At 39.8% G+C, this 20334-nt stretch overlaps 1 protein-coding gene across 2 annotated transcripts in view; it reads left to right on the top strand.

The window, feature by feature from the left end:
- Positions 1–3618: 3618 nt before the first annotated feature.
- Positions 3619–20334, top strand: part of exoc4 (exocyst complex component 4) — a 168184-nt gene continuing 151468 nt past the window's right edge. For both annotated transcript variants that reach the window (XM_015959221.3, XM_054740068.2), the window contains exons 1-7: positions 3619–4336; positions 4826–5015; positions 10040–10234; positions 13300–13493; positions 14839–14948; positions 17526–17626; positions 17733–17887. In XM_015959221.3, the coding sequence (XP_015814707.1) occupies positions 4257–4336; positions 4826–5015; positions 10040–10234; positions 13300–13493; positions 14839–14948; positions 17526–17626; positions 17733–17887 (1025 nt within the window). In that variant the 5' untranslated portion in view covers positions 3619–4256. The remainder of the gene's footprint in view (positions 4337–4825; positions 5016–10039; positions 10235–13299; positions 13494–14838; positions 14949–17525; positions 17627–17732; positions 17888–20334) is intronic.

Below are 20334 nucleotides of genomic sequence, written 5' to 3'. Positions count from 1 at the left end.
GAAATCTGTTATTCACACTGTAAGTTCTGAAGAGCAAACCAAAATTAAATTAATGATAAAATTCTCAACTGAAGTGAATACAAACATAATACAAATTATCTCAAGTTGTTGCTTTTTTCCATCAAGAATTGACAAAGTGAAAATTGAGCAGATTAAATGAAAAAAGAGATAAGGAGACGTGGATGTGGGACCATGAACAGGGACGATGGAGTTTACACGTTGGACCGCGCATGGGACTGCATCGTCGGAGAGGGGAGAGCGGGCAGCAGAGGGCGACGACGTCCTCTGCTGCCCGCGGATAAACGGAGAAGGAAGTGACGCCACCATCAGCGTCAGCCTGAGGAAGTCTGCGGCCGCAGACGAAACGTAGCGATTAAACAGGTAACAAAACTGTTTCTGTGTTTTAAAAAGAATGACAGCGTGGAATAAGAACCACGACACACAGCATGAACACACCTAAGATGTAGAAAGTGAAACAATTGCTCATAGACCTTGACATGTTTTAAAAATGCTGGGTGTTCTAATAAAAATACCATAAAAAGAAAAAAAATCACATTTTCAATGTCGTCAATAAAATAACATAGATTTAATATGGATGGATTAACATATAATAAATATGTATTAGATAAGTGATTGATTTGAATGTTCAAGTTAAATTATTCTTAAATAAGAAATAGAGCAAAGGCAGTCCTAATTTATCAAAAAGCTTCTTGTATGAATTTTATACCACATCAAACCTAAACAGCATTGTGGAGTTTAAAGGTACAACATGAATATGAATGAAGTCAGAATGACATCCTGTGGACAAATGTGGGTACTGCAGTCCAGTTTCAAAACAAACAAGTGACTCTCTCGTTCCTGTTCCATGACTTTCATGGCTGTTGCCAGCTGCAGATCAGCACCAGAAGATTCTGGATGACGAGTGAAGAGGAGTCATACACAGTAAGTTGATAAGCAGATGAATACATTTCACTGTAATACGGATTTGCAAAAGTAGCTTTAAATTGTTTTTAGAGCTAACAATTTTTTCTAAGTGCTTTACACTACAATTCATTCATTCACACACTTCCATGAGCTGGGATTGTCCTACAACCCTCTGATTACTGGGCAGCCTGCTCAACCTCCTGATCTACTGCTGGCCTACAAACTACAAATGCCAGCGCTGCAGCATTAGATCAGCTCAGAGTCTGCAACCCTCACAGACTGTAAACAAAGACCACGTCCCACCATGTTCATTTTGAAGGAAGGAAAAACTGACAACCTCCAAAGAAAGAAATCTGTTCAAATGTTACCTTCCTTCCATGATTGAGTCATTAGATTATTTCACTGTAAAATTCTAACACATTGTACCTTTAAAACCACAGCTGGTAGTTTGAATTACCTTGAGGAAAGCTTTTGCAGGAAGAGTGAGCCAGTATACTTGATATATTATACACATATTGCAGTGCAATTTCAATAAGGTTGTTCTCTACTTATTGTTGTAGGATTGTGTTTTCTGCAATGTGGAAAAATGAAAACAAATCAATAGAAACCGCTTTAAAAATTCATTGTATTTATGGGAATTTCTATGTGAATTGAAGGCTCATATGAATCATTTTAAACAATATAATCATGGACCAAAAAATTTACACAATCTATAGCTATCATCGAGGGCATACAATTTTTCCTTCAATTGTCAGCCATAATACACTGCAAAAAAAATTATTGTTTTGCATCTGCTGGGATTTTCTGTGATAGCAGGAATTCTAATGTGTTTACTGTAGTCATAATTTTATTCCATATAGAGGGCTCACGCTTTCATACATCAAGTCTACAATGCAAAGATTATGCAACAAAGATTGATAGTGTGCAGCAATGCCCGTGGGCATGCTCTGAAACACCTCAGGTTGTATTGAACACAGTGCTTATAGTTAAACACTGAATGGTGCAGTGTGAAAAGGGACCTTGCTTTGTGTCTGCATCAGCATTATTGTGGCAAGAAAGATTTTCATTATAAGCAGCTCAACTGTGATGCACAGTGATCAAGAAACATCAATGATAAAAACAATAGATGAATGCAATAAAAAAAAACAGTTTAGCAGCAATTCGTTTTTTACAAGTGTCACAGATGAAAAAGTAATAGTATCACTGCACAGTTTGCTTATCTTTGTACACGGTACTTTCCTGAACTTCTCGTTCCAAAAACTCACATTAAGTTGTGATAGCTGCAGAGAAAAATTCAAATTAACAATATGTATGTTAGCACCTTTGTGAGTTTTTGCCTTATTAAATAGCTTATATGTAGTGTTGATGAATTTGTCTGACATATCATGAAAATCCCAATATTTTGTGTCTTGGAAAATTAGAATATTCCATAAGATCAATTTCAACAAGAACATTTTAAATAGAACTGTCAGACATGTGAAAAGTGTGTTCTTTTCCGTGTCCTCAACACTTGTTGTGCCTTCTTTTGCATGAATTACCTTCGTAATTATAGTTAATCTTTTTTTTTCAGAGTAACAAACCCTGGTGTTTATTGGTTTATTATTTTTGCAAACAAATGTTTGTAATTAGTCACTTTTAATGTGTGCATGCAGGTAGTAGTTGGTATTGATGGGCCAAGGCATGTCTTGGACACAACTAAGGGCCCCCCACGAAAAAAGCATGGGATTGACTGGTCTAGGTTTTTGATACACTGACTCCAACTTCAGTCCACTCCTATTAAAGCTCCCAAAATTCTTAAAGGTGTATATATACATACATACATGTGTGTGTAAGTGCAAACTTGCAACCCTCTGGTTACTGGGCTCGTACTGACGGTAACTCCTTTGCCACTGCCACTGAATTGAAGGTTTTCTTATCTGTAAGCTATACCCATCAAAATTACAAGAAAAAAAGGTTTGTGCACTCTATGGGTAACAAATCTACATAATATATGAGTTTCATCTCTTATATTCAAATTCAATTCAATTCAAAAATACTTAATTAATCCCAGAGGGAAATTGATTAAATATCAGTGGTGTCCAATCTTGTCCCTTAAGACTTTAGACTATTACAGTTCTGGGTTTTACTTACTTGCTTTGCAGGTCCGTCCCCCCCTCCTTTGTATTGTGGACCATATCTGCTGTACAATTGAGAATGGTGAGAGCATTGATTCTAGACCATGAAGGGGTCCATCTCCTTGAGTCCTGATTGATGTGCTGGTGGAATGATGAGATAACATTGTGGGTAATCTTTGTTTTCCAACCACTTATCCAGTCCAATCTAATTGCTGTGTCAAATGGTAGCAAATGTTTTTTTGTCTTTCTTCTATTTTTTTTCTTCTGTGAAAACTCTGACCACCAAGGACCCGTTGTAAATGTTAAAGCTCTTATCACCTAACCCTCAAACTCTTTTCACATAATCTACTGGCTTCTTTGACGTAAGGATTCAGAGCTGGTGCTGCCAGTGGATACTGAGCATGCTGTTCTGACTGATTGATTGGATTAGGTGAAAGGGCAATGTTGCCTTTATCAAAAAATACCACCTGTTGATATTAAAATTTGGAGAACATTTTACATAAATTAAATTCCAAAAAGCTCTTAAGGAGACTACACAGAACTAAAAATGTTTTAAAAATCTTTTCAAACAATTCTTGATGTTATTAATTATTATGAAGAATTCTTTTCTAAATCTGGATTGGCTGCAAAATGATGACTGAAAGTATGGACACACTGGAGGGTATTCAAAAGGCCATTTCACACACAGTCAATTCAATGTGCTATTCAGGTACAAGAAAAAAAACACTAAAACATAAAACAGTAGATTGGAAAATAAAACGTAAAATATACTAAATTAGATTTAAAAGGGAAAAGAAAACCGAGGAAGAACAAACTATTTTTATATAGCGCCTCTCAAGATAATCACGAGGTACACAAGAACCCTAACCCTAACCCAACCAAAAACAAAACTAAACAAAAAAGACTAAACATGTCAAAATAAAAATGGGAAAATGATATTTTTTAAACCAAAAAGGTATTCAGGGATTCCCCCCCCCCACCCCACACACAAAAACAAGTCAAAATTACACTAATTACTTAAAAATGACAAAGAAGCTTATATATTTTAGTTTAATCATTGCAGCAAACATTATTGTATGACATTTTTGACGACGTAAGATAGAGAAAATTTGCCCAACAGAAGCAAAGCAGTTTTTAACGCTGTAAACTACATTTCCCAGCATCCCAAGGTCTGACCTCACGCTCCTCGCTTCCTGTTTGAGTCTGGCAGCTGGAAAAATGGCTGCGGACACAAGCAAATACAGGAGTTCTGTAAACAAAAACAAAGACCCCTCAGGTCTTCTCATCTCTGTCATTAGGTAAGCGTTTTTAGTGCTTTATATCAAGCCAACATGATATCTAGACTGTCAGAAGGGTCTTTTATTCTTGCATTTTGACTCGGGGACGAATTCACTGCTAGCATGGAGCTACATGGGAAGCAGCCACATCCTTCCTGTATCGTAATTTCAAAGAATTAAACGCTAAATTGCTTAAACGTTTCCGTCGTTTTATTTACGATATTATATGACATTAATTATATTAACGCTTTAATGTCAAAACATGTTATACGAAGCTCATTTTATTGTCAATGGAGTCGACTATCGCTGACAATGATTCATATAATGCACCTTCATTTAACAGCATAAAACCCAGAATATCTTTACGATTTGTTTTTAGTTTTCAGCTTCTGAAATAAGAATTAGCAGTGTTCATGAAGGCCTTGTGACATTAAACTAAAGTACACGGATGCATTTATTTTTGTTGTTCCTCTGATGGAGCTTTGTGTTTTCTGTCGTCTCCTGATTCAGGACTCTGTCCAGCAGTGATGATGTGCAGGACAGAGAGACAGAGAAGGGTCGCCTGGAAGAAGCTTTTGAAACATGCGACAGAGATTTAGACAAACTTATTGTTCTGCATTATGCTGAACTCACCACAGCCATCCGGACCTATCAGAGCATCACAGAGCGCATCACCAGCTCCCGCAACAAGATCAAACAGGTGAGAAGCAGTGACCCGTCCCTAATACCTATTTATCTATTTATTTGTTTGTTTTGGTTTTTTTCCATTCAAAAGGGAAAATGGTGTAAAAACAACTGAATATACATACTAATACATATCAACACAAACCACTTTCAATGAAAGGGCAGGAGAGAGAAGATGATATTTTGATGTAAGTGTGTGTTGATGAGAAGGAACCAGATTGTTTTTTACCAAGATGTAGTTTAATTTCAGATTATTTAGCAGCATCTAAAGACTCCAGGACTAAGATCTTAATCCTTTACTTCTAAATGTATTTTTATTTCTGGTTTCACTAAAGCCGTGCGTACACTGTGCGACTTTTTCACTTTTTTGAGCCGATTTTCCACTCGTGCGAGAATACACGAGATCGGGGCGAGTTTTGCGTCGTGTAGTATACAGGGGGTTACGAGAGGCGATTAACACCACGTGACCAGCTACCGATCAGCAATCGTGAGCTCGCACGGACTTCTGGCGTGTTTAATATTTTTGCTCGTCCCTCGTGAGGGTATCGCACTGTTGAAGCGGCGCTGCGAGCAGCTGCGACCCAAAATGTATCAGAACCGCTCACGGCGCATGCGCAATCCTGCATCGACACCGCTCCCCACTATTTCCCTAATAACACACGTTGTTCGTTTTAATTTCTACACGTTTTTTTTTTACTCACAAAGATTGTCAAGAAAGCGTGTTTGTCGTGTTCATGTCAAATTAAACTGATCACAAAACACAGATTTACTTTTTTTATTTCGTTTTCCTCATCGAACCCCCATAAATCCCTGTGTGTCCTCCTGCAGCACTCCCGAAGGACAACAGGCAAAACAAGACAAAAAAGTCTGAGGTGTTGTGTAAAAACTGCTATTTTTAGCATATTTTTAGGGCCGGCGTGTTGCTACCAGACGTACAGTGTGAGCAGTCAGGTCGCATCTGAGAACTGGGTCGTGCAGTGTGAGCACAGGACTCGTGAGATCTGCCCTGCGAGGAAGTCGTACAGTTTGAGCTGAAGCTGAGTGCTACGAGTGAAAAAGTCGCACAGTGTACGCCTGGCTTAAGTAGACAAAGAGAGCACCATCATTTTATGTTGGGTCAAAGTTCTTGTTGTTTTACAAGCAGACACATTTCTATGTACAACACTAAAATACAAATAATTATACCCAATTAAACTAATTAAAAGCGTGCTTCACCCTACAGCAGACTCTTTGAATATTTTATTACATGAAACAGTTTTTCATCCCAAGATCAAACTTCATTAGTGTGTAGATAATGTGTTTAATAAAATGTAATTTTATTGAACAGCTGTGTAGCGGAGTGTGTTTGTGTCTGCAAATGAAAGGTTACTTTCTGGTCAATTTGTTGGTAAAAATTTGACCACAGGTACGCTACACTTGTATAGGTTACTGTATGTTATTGGCCTTTTTCACCCACTTAGTATTGCTTTTAAAAACCAGACCTTTATCAGAAGTACTTCAAAAGCTTTCAGAGGGAAATATCACTTCTCTCCTCCCTCGTGTCACCTGGATTATTTAGGTACTTCCACCAGTTCATTTTGAGATACACAGCCTGGCCCGAAAGAGTTGCCACAAAAAATAGGTGACACACTCTAATATTCTGTTGGACTGCCTTTAGCTTTGATTACAACACACATTCGCTGCGGCATTGTTTTGACAAGCTTCTGCAATGTCACAACAAGATTTATTTCCGTCCAGCGTTGCATTAATGTTTCACCAAGATCTTGCATTGATCACGGTAGGGCCTGACAGCTGCACAAAGCCTTCTCCAGCACATCCCAAAGATTCTCGATGGTGTTAAGGTCTGGACTCTGTGGTGGCCAATCCATGTGTGAAAATGATGTCTCATGCTCCCCGAACCACTCTATTTGAGCCTGATGAATCCTGACATTGTCATCTTGGAATACACCTGTGCCATCAGGCAAGATGGAGTAACCTGGTCATTCAGGATATTCAGGTAGTCCGCTGACCTCATTCTTGGAGCACATCCTGTTGCTGAACTTAGACCTGATCAACTACAGCAACCCCAAATCATAGCACTGCCCCCACAGGCTTGTACAGTAGGCAGTAGGCATGATGGGTGCCTCTCTTCTCACCCTGATGCACCCATCTCTCTGGAACAGGGTCCATCTGGACTCATCAGACCACTTGACCTTCTTCCATTGCTCCAGAATCAAATCCTTATGTTCCCTAGCAAACTGAAGCATTTTTTCCCAGTTGGCCTCACTGATTAGTGGTAATCTTACAGCTACAGAGCTGTTCAGTCCCAGTCACTTGAGTCCCCTTTATGATTGGGCGATGGGACGAATGAATCGACCATCGGCGATGGACTGAGCCGTTGCGGTTGTAACATTGTACAGGAGGCGATTAGTTTATTTATTTATTTGTTGTTGACGAATATTTTACATGTTGTGCACAGAGAATATCGAGAAGGTAACAATCAAGAAAAGATCTCCATCAGCGCATCTGACCCTTTTCTCACCTGCTCCGCCTCTGGCAGCTGACAGTGCACGCGCAAGCCGCACGCTGAGGAGGGGTTTGGAGAGTGTCTGTGAGGCACTCGACATCGTGCACTACAGCGCAGCGTTGAGTGGAAAGTGGAAACCCTTCTATCTCTGAGTCTGGAAGACTTCTGGTTATTTCATTTGGGGAAATGTTTCCTGATTTAAAACTTTGGCTGAAGTAGCGCTCGTTGTTACTCAGCACTTGCTTTGAGTGTGTCAGCAGAGCACGAATCCATCCAGAACATTATTTAAACAGCCACAAGTCTGTCTGAGGCAAAAGTCTAGACGCTCATAGCATCTTCAGCAAGCTCCCTAGAGACATTTGATTACACACAAGCTGCATGTGACCAGTTCAGGTTTATGCAGCGCAGGAGAAATGTGCGTTCAAGCCGCAGAAGGTGAAATGTTCCTAATTTAAGTGAAATCGATTAATTGCATTGTTCATTGTAATGAGTTAATTTACATGTTATTTAATGAGCCATAAGACATAACATTCCATAGTAAATATGAAATCAACCTTATGGATCTGTGGGTATTGTTAACCAGAATATTGGAACTTTTTATTGCAGGGATTATGTAACAGCTTCGTATTCACTCAGAGACAACAGAAGAGAAAGAGTCAAGTTTAAAAGTTTAAAGATTTATTACTAAACAAATTAAACTAGACTAACTTTAACACTAAATGTATGGTGTAACTAAGGTGAATGAGACGGAGAATGGTGTAATGTGGAATGTTGCTCAGAACCAGCAAATCCAAAGAAGCGATTAGTTCTGATGGGAAGTGAAGGTGATGTCTTCACGCTAAGCTTTGGTTAGGAGATTCATAAACACATTCAACGCCATTCTGTCGGCCTACATGCCCTTTTGGAAGTCCTGTTAGATCAGGAATGTCGAGGTCCAGCTGAACCCTCTCTGGAACCGAAGCCGGTAGGAAAAGCAGCGGTTGACGACCAGCCCAGTCTTTGAGATACTTCCGGGTCACGACGGTTTTGTTGGCATCTAGTGAGACCCAAACCTGGGTCGTGATGGTTCAGCTTTTATTCTGAAAGGAACCGTTGCAGCAGTTGGAACAGCAACAGATTTTATCCAGCTTGTCGTTGGTTCTTTTGGCTGAAGAGGAAAGTTACGGATTGGCCACTCCGACACTTCTCTAGAACGCTTTGAACTGGCGTTAAAGATGACGCGGGCATAGTTTTATACATAGGATGTTTTGGTGTATGGTCGAATGAAAAGATGACAAGTTTACCAAGCACCACCAAAACCACTCCTCCGTCAGATCTGGCAGATTCTGATTGGATCAGTAAAGCAATGTGTCATGTCTTTTAACTCTACGTGAGATCAGTCCTAGTGGAAACATTTAAAGTCATATTACTTATTATATGTTTATGTTTATGTATTTAGCAGACGCTTTTGTCCAAAGCGACTTACAAGTGATAATCGGCATTTTGCCCTTGAGGCTAACATATTATATTCAATAGGATTATAATAAAGTAATTAATTAAAGTAATTAATATTTTGATTTCACACATTGGTCACATCTTATTATTGACTAACACTTTGTTTGATTAGCTTTATTAAAATAGAGTTCTTTGATTTATTAAAAGGAGAGAGTCCATTCTTCATTCTTCTCTTGAGCTGGAAAAAAGTAGCCTAGTGAACTAGACCAAATTCTTGCTTTGCAAAGTTTATAAGTAATAATAAAATAATACATTTATTTAGTCTGGCTTGCCAGGCTAGGAAAGAAGCAGTTTATAAGCAAATGCATGAGACCTTGAGGCCATATCTCATGCAGACTAGTTCTGTGTCAGAGGAAAGGTGGAAAATGCCTTTTGGTGGAAAACAGTCATTTCATTCCATTACATCATGTTACTGGGGCATTCTGATCAGCTTGGGAAAAAATATACAAATCGCCCAACCCTAGTTATTGTGCATGTGGAAATGCTCTTACTTTCACTATAAACATAGCCATGAGTTCTACTGTTGTTTTTCTTCAATTTGACGTTTAAATGATTGCCGATCACGAGTGTTCAGATAATTTTTTCTGACCACATTTCTTCCTCAAAGATGATGAGTCCCCACTATCCTTTCAGTTTTTAATAATGCGTTGGACAGTTCTTAACCCAACTTTAGTCGTTTCTGCAACCTCTTTAGATGCTTTCTCTGCTTGATGCCAACGATATGACCCTTCTCAAACAGACTAACTTCTTTTCCACGACCACCAAATTTGTCTTTCCACATGGTTGTTTAAGAAATGAGAAGCAACTCATTGCACCAGTTGGGGTTAAATAACTTGTTGCCAACTGAAAGATTATTGCCCATTTAGTAAACATCCAATAGGAGGCTCCTTCCTATGTGCTTAGTTAAATCCACATGGTGACCTTTTTGTCAGGCAGTTTTATTTTTTCAAGTTTTTTTATTTTGTCTGCTATCTGAGTTGATATTTTACAAGCGCCATATAGCTGTGTTACTCACTGCTTTGGGTTATTGTGTTCTGCAGGTGAAGGAGAACCTCTTGTCATGTAAAATGTTGCTCCACTGTAAAAGGGACGAGCTGAGAAAACTGTGGATCGAAGGCATCGAGCACAAGCATGTCCTTCAGCTGCTGGATGAGATCGAGAGCATCAAGCAGGTTCCTCAGTGCTTGGAGACCTATATGGCAAGCAAACACTACCTTCATGCTACCGACATGCTGGTGAGTACAGTGATCTTTGCTTTACTTTAAGCCCTTTCAGCATGTGTTGTCCAGAAAAGAGTATTTTTTTTTATATTCTAGGGACACTTATTGACCATAAACACACACACTCTAGTGGTTTGTTTTCATTGTTGCTTTGAAGAAGTCTTTGTCTAGCCGTGAATTGTCAATAGGGTGAAACTCACATCATCTCTGTGCAGTAAAGACACTGCAAGTGTGTGTGTGTTTTGTTGATCTTTTGATGTGCACTCTGCAGTATCCTTAGCAGAGTAGGTAAAGGATGGCATTGCGGACCATTTTCTATGAGCTGTCTTCTTCTTCTTCCCCATCCAATGTCACTCCCACTCATCTTCCTCCAGACTCTGGTAATAATTAGTTTGTCTGAATGGGGCTACCTGAGGAGGATGAAAGAAAAATGACTTTGAAACCAAAAGACCATGAAAAATTCTCCTTGTGTGGGTAGAAAGAAAAGGAACCTCATTCAATTTGAGCTTAGTCAGTTCATTGTGTTCTAGAGGTTGTAAAAAGTTTAGTCAGTTCACTTCATTGCATTTATCTCACAAACTTGTGAGATTGATACCAGTTTACAAAGCCAGAGAAAAATCGCACTCAAAACCACAACCTGTTGCTTTTTATTTCGTCGTACTGTTGCTGCTTCTGGTTTTTGCTCTATAAACGTGTTTACATACCTTGTGAATGAAGAATTGAGAGCAATTCAGTTTTCTATGAACCACACTTTAGGCAGAACAGAGGATGCTTGTAATGCCTACAAAACTGTTGATTGTGTCGCATTTTCCATTCATTTATGGATGTACTTACCGTACTTAAAACGTAATGTAATCCGTAAGCTGGAAGGAACAACTGCTGCTTGGATGTGAGTAAACACCCTGAGAGCACTCAGAACTGCAGCACCTTCAGTTTGCATCTCCTGAAGTAGGCCCTTTAAATCCTGAAGTGTGTTCAGGAGAGTTGCCGCATCACAAAATCAAAAGCTTTTCTTCCAACATTTCATATATTTTTACGTGAGCATTTTCTTTCACTTGGCCACGGCCTTGGCTGTAATTCCTGAAGTGTGTTTTGATCTGTGTAACAGACGCTTGAACGCACCTGGTTATTATGGTTTAGCCTTCTCCATCTTGGTGTGCAGAATAATTTGCTTGCCGTGACTTTCTGTTGAGGTTTGAGTTCTGAATTTTGGACCACTTAGTTAACTTAAAGCATTGAAATGAGCTTTTGTTGAAAAATGTTTTCACTTTTCTATCGTATTCATTCAGCTTCTCACATTATTTAAACATGTTTGAGTGTAGTTGTTTTACCCTGTGATGGTGCAGGATTATCATAACCAAGTTGAAGCATTTGCTCTCTTTAACATAACGCTTGCTTTGTGATGAGGCTTCTCTCTGGGGGTTGACAATTAAAGCACTGGGTTTTCTGTCTAATATTGAACAACAGCATTAAGTCCCATGAGGTTAGTTAAAGAACAAACTAGCTTAGGTTGTGAAAAGTGTCTTAGCCTTGTCTTCTTTCTATTGAATCAAAAAAAAAATCTGGATTTTGGTCCAACTGTCCTGGAAGATGTTGTAAAAAAGTTGAGATGAGATTTTTGCTTATTTGAGGAAAAGTTGGATTTCAGGATCTGGCTATGTGTGGTTGCTCTTATAAAAAGTTATTTTATAATGAATGACTTAAAATGTTTCTGCTAAAATTCTGCTCAGGGGTCAGTTTTCTTTAACTCAGAAGAAAAAGAAAAAGAAATTATTTAAAATGAAATGAAATGTTTCTGAAAAACCTCTAGTTCATTCTGTAAAAGGACATTGATTTAATAAGAATTAAACGCGTCCTCCTCCTTTTCTTCATCTTCATTCTCCTTCTCACCTTCCTGTTTCCTAAGCAAATTCCCTTCAGACCCCAGATTCCTCATTATGCTGACAGGACAGGTCCCTAATGATGGTAACCATTCCCTCCCAGCACACTTTTGCACATGTTGAGTGATTTACTAACATGCAATCACACACACATGTAATCATGCAAAGACACATCTGAGAAGTGAGGAACACGCACGCATGCAGGCGTGCACGCACACACACGGGCAACACATCGACGACATGGTGAGTTATTGTATTAAGCTAAAATAGGCTGAAGCATATAATTTAATCTCTAATATGACTCATTTGCATCATTATGCACTTGACCCATGCCCTTAGCCTCCATCTCCCTTTAGCCTACTCTGCCAACTGCTCCCTTTTGGCTCGTCCTGATAATGCACATGTCTTTTGCATGATGCTGGTCATTTGTTCCATTAAAACAGAAAATAGCATTGTAAAAAATACATCCTAACGTCAATGTAAACTAAAACATTTTTATTTCTTGTCATGAAGATTGGTAAACTGCAATAATAATTTGGCACCTTTTCCTGTGTAAAAATGCAAACAAGAAAAATAAAATCTGTAGGAAAGGAAAATTGTTTAAATTTGAAATCCAAATCTCGTACAGACATTTAATTTGTAAAAATACTATGTTTATCAGGCTGTTAGGTCGCTATATACCCCGGTGCCAGAGCTTGGTCCGTATTGCCAGCAGTAAGTCGGGCTCATTTCCTGTGAGAGTTGGACTCCGCCAAGGCTTCCCTTTGTCACCGACTCTGCTCATAACTTTGATGGACAGGATTTCTAGGTTCAGCCAAGGAGGTGAGGGGATCTGTTTTGGTGGCTTAAGCATCAGGTCTCTGCTTTTTACAGATGATGCGGTCCCGTTGGCTTCATCAGAACCTGATCTCCGGCTCTCACTGGAGCGGCTCGCAGCCAAGTGTGAAGTAGCTGGGATGAGAATCAGTTCCTCTGAATCCAAGACCATGGTCGTGAGTCAGAAAAGGGTAGAATGCATTCTCCAGGTCAGGGATGAGGTCCTGCATGAAGTAGAAGAGTTTAAGTATCTCTTGTTCACAAGTGAGGGGAAAATGGAGCGTGAGATCGACAGCCGGATTGGTGCTGCTTCTGCTGCGATGCGGGCGTTGTACCGAACTGACTTTATCAGCTAATGTGTCGGTGTGTTGTTTTTGTCTGCAGGTGACAGCGGTGGAGTCTTTAGAAGGCCCCTTGCTGCAGGTTGAAGGACTTGGAGACTTGCGCCTGGAGCTCAAAAACAAGAAGCTTAACATGCATCTGGTGCTCATCGACGAGCTGCACAGACACCTTTACATTAAGTCTACAAGTCGCCTTGGACACAAGAACAAGGACAAAAATGCTGCTCGTCTTCCAGGGTAACAAACCACTATTGTATTTCTTTAGGATTTAGAATTCCCTTAAATCAGATTTAAATAAATACATTTTCTTTCTTTTTATAAACAACAGTTAAACGGTAGACCTGTAAAATAAATAGGTTCACACATATGAATCGTGTTACCCCGCAGTTTATTCCAACTTTCTAATGATCTGCAGAATCAGAATCATTACTTTTCAAACACCTTTTAAAACGTGTTGTTTTTCTTCTTTATGTGGTGAGCTGCGAAGCGTCAAAGAAATCAGATGAAAGAAGCCAAAATAGTTTAAAGTTGTGAGCAGAAATACTCTGAGCTAGTTAGTAGGCTGGCATATAATTGTGAGAGACACTGCTGTTAGATTATTCAAGGGGGGGTTTAGCACACGTACGATTATGGCATGTTTATAGTTACTGACAGAAAAACTTCCACCTTTAATTGTCTGATGCCATTTATGGTTTAAAGGCCATGAAATGTCTGACAGGCATGATGAGAATAACTGTGACCTGAAAGCTGGTTTCTTCATTTTGTTGTGATGCTTGTATAATCTGTTTACAATAATTCAGCCCACACACAATAAACACAGTTGTTGCTTTCATGGGAAACATTCATTGAAGTTGCTGTTTGCACTTTTGCATGTGTGTGTGTTGGGGGTGCTGTAATTATGGTGGCGGTGGGTTGGTAAAGCACGGTGATTTATTAATAAGGGTCAGCCGGTGACAGGTCCTGGCCTTCCTGTGCTGGGTTGCCTTTAACAACAAGCCAGCCTCCATGCAACCCACTCACTTAGCAGGCGTTCTGTGTTCATGCCGCCTAACTTACAGGACCCGGATTGCTTCCACCTCGGTGTTTGATAAATGGATCGTTGGAAAGCAGAGAACCCTCTCACCGACCGGAGATTTGTTCTAACAGTAGATTGCTTTTGTTATGCAGGTTCAGGTCTGTGTTTGTGTTTCTGTTGGTGGAAACTAGGGATGTACAATATATCGGCATTAACACCAGAATGGGACCAATAGGTAAAACGGGGCTGAAATGAACAACTGACATTTATTTCCCTGTAGCTGCTGTATGTGTAGGGGGTGGTAATGCTGTAATTGTTCAGTCATGTCGCGTTGATGCTGTATGTGTGTATATATAAATATGTGTATGTATTTGTAATTATAATTGTAAAATCAATTAACATCCGTTATCGGCCATAACAGAAATATTATTTGTGAATATCTACGTCAGCCCAGATTTTCATATCGGTGCGTCCGTAGTGGATACTAAATGTCTGCTCCACGATGATTTTTTTTTTCAATGTGCGTAAACAAAAGTAACCAATACTACTTTTGTTTTCCTTTCTCAGGTCCATGACTAAAGAAACATCTCCATTGCCTGTGTTGGAAGTCAGCGGCCTGTCGACTCCACGGAAGCTTTTGGATTCTTCACAGTTTAGCACGCCTGGATCTAGCAGCGGTATAACCTTTAAAGCTTATTAAACACCGAGAGAGTGTTATAATAAAACACAGCCATGGAAAAATGACCCAATATTAACAAGGTGTGGGAGCAAAATCATGAAAGCGTTGGCTGGGGGTGCAGGTTCCAGTTTAAAAACATGGTGCCACATAAACACTACATATATGGTTATGTGTATTAGGGCTGAGTACCATACCGTATTTATTTGTAAAGCACATTTAACCACAACATGTCAGCTGACCAATTCATTTTAGATTGAGCTGCAAATTTTCTGGCAGAAATTGTGATTTCAAATCGATTCACAATTTTCTTTAAACTTCAGCACATTCACAAATGTACAGTAGCATTTGTGAACATGACAGAAAATGACATCATACCATCAAAACGGCTGTTACTCTAATAATGCAAGGATAAAAACAAAGTATTTCCTTTAAATGTATTCATTAACAAGAAACATGCACGCACAGTTTTCACCCACAACACTAAACACTGACTAATTTTACATACATTCACTGAGTTACCATAACTCTACAAAATGTTGTGCTATAAGACAATCCTAATAGTTTTTTTTTTAAAGAAGAGAAGTTGTGATTTCAAGTCCATATAGAGTTATTATGGTAAATCACTTTTCTATGTTGCAGGAATCTGGCCAGTCAGCCTCTGTTTCACACACATGCAAACAGTGCAGAGTGAGAGACGGAAAATAAGTAACGGGTGATGAAATCTATAAATAATATCGGCAGTAGCATCGCTATGGAAGTTATAAATAAATGAATAAATAACAACCAATTGCGCCGCTCTGTCAGCTCAAGAGTCTGGCTATGCTGGTCGTTTAGCCCTAATTCATAGCATTTCAGGGTTTAATGAAAAGCTCTAAATCAAGCTTGTCCAAAGTGTGGCTCGGGGGCCTTTTGCGACCCTCAAGAGGGATTTCATGCGGCCTCAAATTGCATCATTTGAATGTTGAAATTTGTCTCTCCAGTTGGCTGTTGATATTTTGTTACATTTTTATGTTTAGATTATATCTAATATTTAGTTTTTGAACATATTTGAAGAGTTCAAATGAAAAACTGAAGTAATTTTGCATTTTTGTACTTATAAAAATCAAAACGATGTTTCCCGCGCGGACTATTTTGTTAACCTTGGCTTTCTTCTGTAATTGTTTGGACACACCTGTTCTAAATTGTAAACAAGTTAAAGCGTTTCACATTTCAGGAACTATAGGAGATGTGTGTCAATTTGTAACACCGGTTTGGGCAAAAAATGAAAGGTTTTGGATTTGAGCTTGTGTTTGCATTTTCAGTATTCTCGTTCTCAAATGAAGTCATTAGCATCACTCTAAATTACATTCATTTGCATGTTGCTATGGTTCTGAAACTGCTGATCCAGACTTCTGTACAGAAGACCATGCACGCACTTATGCACACAACCACACACACACACACACACATGATGATGATACACGTCTCCCTCGTTTCCAGTATAATCATCATGCCCCCTACGTGTACCATTAGTCACCCAGTGTCTCTGCATTCACTGCAGGGGCGCTGCATTTATGATGCTCAGACTGGTAACCAGGATGTTGTCGGAGGCTGATAAAACCGACGGTATGGGTGTAGAGTCTTCACTGCTTTTCTTCCAGGCAGAGCACAGAGAAACACAAACAAGAAGATAATGAAAAAAGTTAATCTGGCAATACGTTGGCATTCCCTGGGTGTTTTGGGAGTTTTTATATAAAGCCTTGCACTTTTTTTTTCACCACCCACTCTTGGTGCTCAAAGTTATCGACTCACTGGTTTTAGTTCTGTGATACCAGACTCTGCATAGCTCTTAGAATCTGGCAGATCCCTTTGAGCATTTAACATTCCTGCGCGACATGTTGACCATTTACAATTGCTTTTCTTTTACTTCCTGTTCATTTTGTCCCAGCTCGTCAGCATGCACACACACATTCTGACCTCTAATGTTCAATACGTTTCCGTCCTCCCATCCTTTCCACCTTAAATCTCAGCCACAATTTCCCCGACATCACACAAAGAGAAGTCTGGCAATTAGCCACCAGCAGGCAGCAGTAAGTGCCTGTATACCGCCATGTTAACAACTGCGGTCACGACACAGCGACCGGCTTCCATCAAAGCCCTGGCTTTCCATTTTGTCTAATAGCACTAGAGCACCTCATTTGTAGATAGTAATTGTCATAATTATTACACAAACTGCCATTGGAATGAGTGAAAAGAGGAAATACACCCAAAGTCCATTAACTTGCCATAAACATTAACTCTCCTAACGTGCTTTGATGGGGAATTGGGAGGCCCCATCTAATGGAAATTAGAGCATCACTCGATACTGCCAATCTCAATTTAGCTGCTAATGTGGCTAAGTCAGCTGTCGAGAGCATGGGGTGGGTTTGGGGTGCAAGTGCAGGTGTTTGTGTGTGTTTTTGGACAAAGGCATTAACACACTAAAAGCCAGTCGTTTAATTTTAGTGTTTTATATTGATAAAAAGGAAAACTAACAACGCATATGTGTAGTTATCTTTCCCTGTGCTACCTTGGTGTCCCCGTGTGCTGTCTTCAGTGCGCGAGCTGCAGCAGGACATCCGAGAACTGAGCCAAGCAGATCTGTCAGAGGTGGATCCAGAGGAGAACAGCGCTGAGTTCATGGGCATCCTTATCAGGGTACAAGCACGACTACAGCTTCGACAAATACCTCCTCTGTTTTAGTCTTTTGCTTGAACCAAAATATTTACTTTAAGTTACGTTTTCATCATTTATTTTTTTTAAGGCTCTAGCCAAATTGAAAAAACTCCCTGAAACCATCAAAGCCATAATGGAGCGGCTGGAGCCAGAGCTCAAACAGATCGTCAAGAGATCCACAACTCAGATAGCAGACCATGCTTACCAGAGGGGAGAGAGCCTGGCTCAGGAGAGCCAGCCAAGGTAAAGCAACTGCACACAACGCTAAAACATCATTACCTTTGTGAGAATAAAGTGCACCTAGACTACAGGTTAAAACTTTAAAGCACAGCAGTTTTTGTACAAAAATGAAGCAATTTTTTGGAAAATTATTGCTCTGACTAGAACATTTTATTCTTTTTTAAGATCACTACAGTTTGTGACTATTAGTAATGTCGCCTTACATAAACCTTAATAAAGCTCATCAGCATGGGATCTAAATATGAATGAGTTAAACTGCCTACTGGTTTATTCTGTTGTACTCTGTGTTTTTATTAGACTCAGGTTTTCCATTGTTTGTAAATAACGGGTTCATTGATTTGTAAAAGGGTGAAGATGAGTTTCTCACTGCAGACTTTTACTAAAACACTAGAGCTGATTATTTTATCAATATTAATACGCTGTATTAATACAATGTGTTTGCAGTTGAGTGTGGAGCCGGTGGCATCACAACATGTTTTTGAATTCAGTCCCCCAGTGTACATATTCAGACAGTGAGCCAGGTGTGAATCAGAGCAAAGGCTGGTGCAGGAGACCCACCTGACTCTGACCATGAAAACAGATGCTTTAAACAAAGACGTGTCATGGTTAAACACACCCATACACACACTGTTTCTCACCTGCTGCATCAGACTATCACATTTTAAAAGCAGTCTCGTCACGTTAGCCGCTGCAGACGTGCTGCATGCCGTCCTGAGAAGCACAGGTCTCAGTCCACTGATCCCGAACCGTTTAGGAGCAACGTCTTGTTTTCTGTCAGGGATGTTTTCTCCAGCCTCGTCTGCTGCGTCTCTCCTCTTGCCTGCTGAATCTCATCTGACCCCAGTGTAATAAGCCGCCATGTAGCTCATTTTCCTTTCTGCTCTCTACTGATTGTTTTGAATTTGCCTGCACGCATGTATGTGTGTGTGTGTGTGTGTGTGTGTGTGTGTGTGTGTGTGTGTTTGAGAGAGAGCACTTAACACTTTGCAGTTTGTGTGCTTGCAGTTGGATGCAAACATTGCTTGTTCTCTCTATGTTCACTTCAATTTAAAGGCAATGCTTGTTGCTATGGAAACCCCATCCAATGTACCACTTATAGGGAACAATGGTCTTGAATATTGCACACTATATTTTATGGCACTGCAGACCGGCAGCAGGCAAGCTTAAACAGCAGCATGTAGTTTGGCGTTAGAGCTTTATGTTCTCCATCACCTTCCTGCTGATCCCACTGCTTTCTCTACGCTCTGCTTTCACAAATATTCTCCCAAAACAAGCCTGTGTGAAGCTTTTTTTCTCCCTTTGCTTTGAATTTAGCATTTCTGTATGAGTTTCTCTCTGGCAGTATCATAACCTGGCACAGTTAATATTCCAAAATCATTCCCTCAACACATCGGACTCCTATTTACAGTAATTTAATGATCTTTGACTGACGAGCAGCCTAATGGTAATCTAATTTTGATGCTGCTGTTGTCCTTCCAAAACGACGAGCGCACTCACACTACTGGCCAGTTAGTTAGCGACCATGTGTTCCCTCTCCCGACTGCTCATGAGCCATTTGTGTCAGCTTCGATCCTGAGGGGAAATGAGACTTGAGGTCTGAAAGAACAGAAGATATGGATTAGGATGGCCTCCACTGGGGGATAATGAGGAAGACTGGGCTGTCTATAGGTGTGAGTGTCAGCGATGAAGTGCGTCTTCACCTCTCTACTTAGATGGATAATAATACGTTGTTTGACCTTATCTCATAGTTAATGTTTTCTTCTATGCTTTGCCTTTATCCTTTTATTCACTAATTCATCTTAATACATTCTTGTCATCAACCTCTGAATCTCACTGATAGATCATAGTGATTTATTGTTCTGTTTCATCTATTTCTCATCTGCTTAATGCTGCTGAGTGTGGAGGGCAGCAGGCAAACGCACCTAGATAAACATTCATCTTCACATTATTTTATACCTTCATTAGAAATGTGCCCTCTCTTGGATCAGAGATTGTTACTCTTTATTGCTTCTGTTTTAAGTGTGTAATGTGTGTTGCACACAAGTGAGTTGTTACTGATACAATGGCGAGGTTTAAGCATAATTCTTTTAAATGCACTCTTATTAAGTGGATTTGTTGGACATATAAATTCATTGGCCACTTTATTAAGCACACCGTGATATTACCATGTTGGACCCTCTTTTGCCTTCAGGACTGCCTTAATCTTTCATGAAATAGATTCAACAAGGTACTGGAAACATTTCTCAGGGATTTTGGTCCACATTGACATGAAGCATAACGCAGTTGCTGCAGATTTGTCGGCTGCACATCCATGATACTAATCTCCCGTTCATTCCAAACCACATCCCAAAGGTGCTCTATTGGATATAGATCTGGTGACTGGGCGGGAATTACCGGTGCAGCCCTACAATGACTACACTCCTACTTATCCGACAGGAGTTTTTGTGTCC

This window comes from Nothobranchius furzeri, chromosome 1 (assembly GCF_043380555.1).
Source record: "Nothobranchius furzeri strain GRZ-AD chromosome 1, NfurGRZ-RIMD1, whole genome shotgun sequence".
NCBI classification, from domain to species: domain Eukaryota; kingdom Metazoa; phylum Chordata; class Actinopteri; order Cyprinodontiformes; family Nothobranchiidae; genus Nothobranchius; species Nothobranchius furzeri.
The sequence above is the reverse complement of the archived record's forward strand: the minus strand, read 5'-3'. Positions and strand labels throughout refer to the sequence as shown.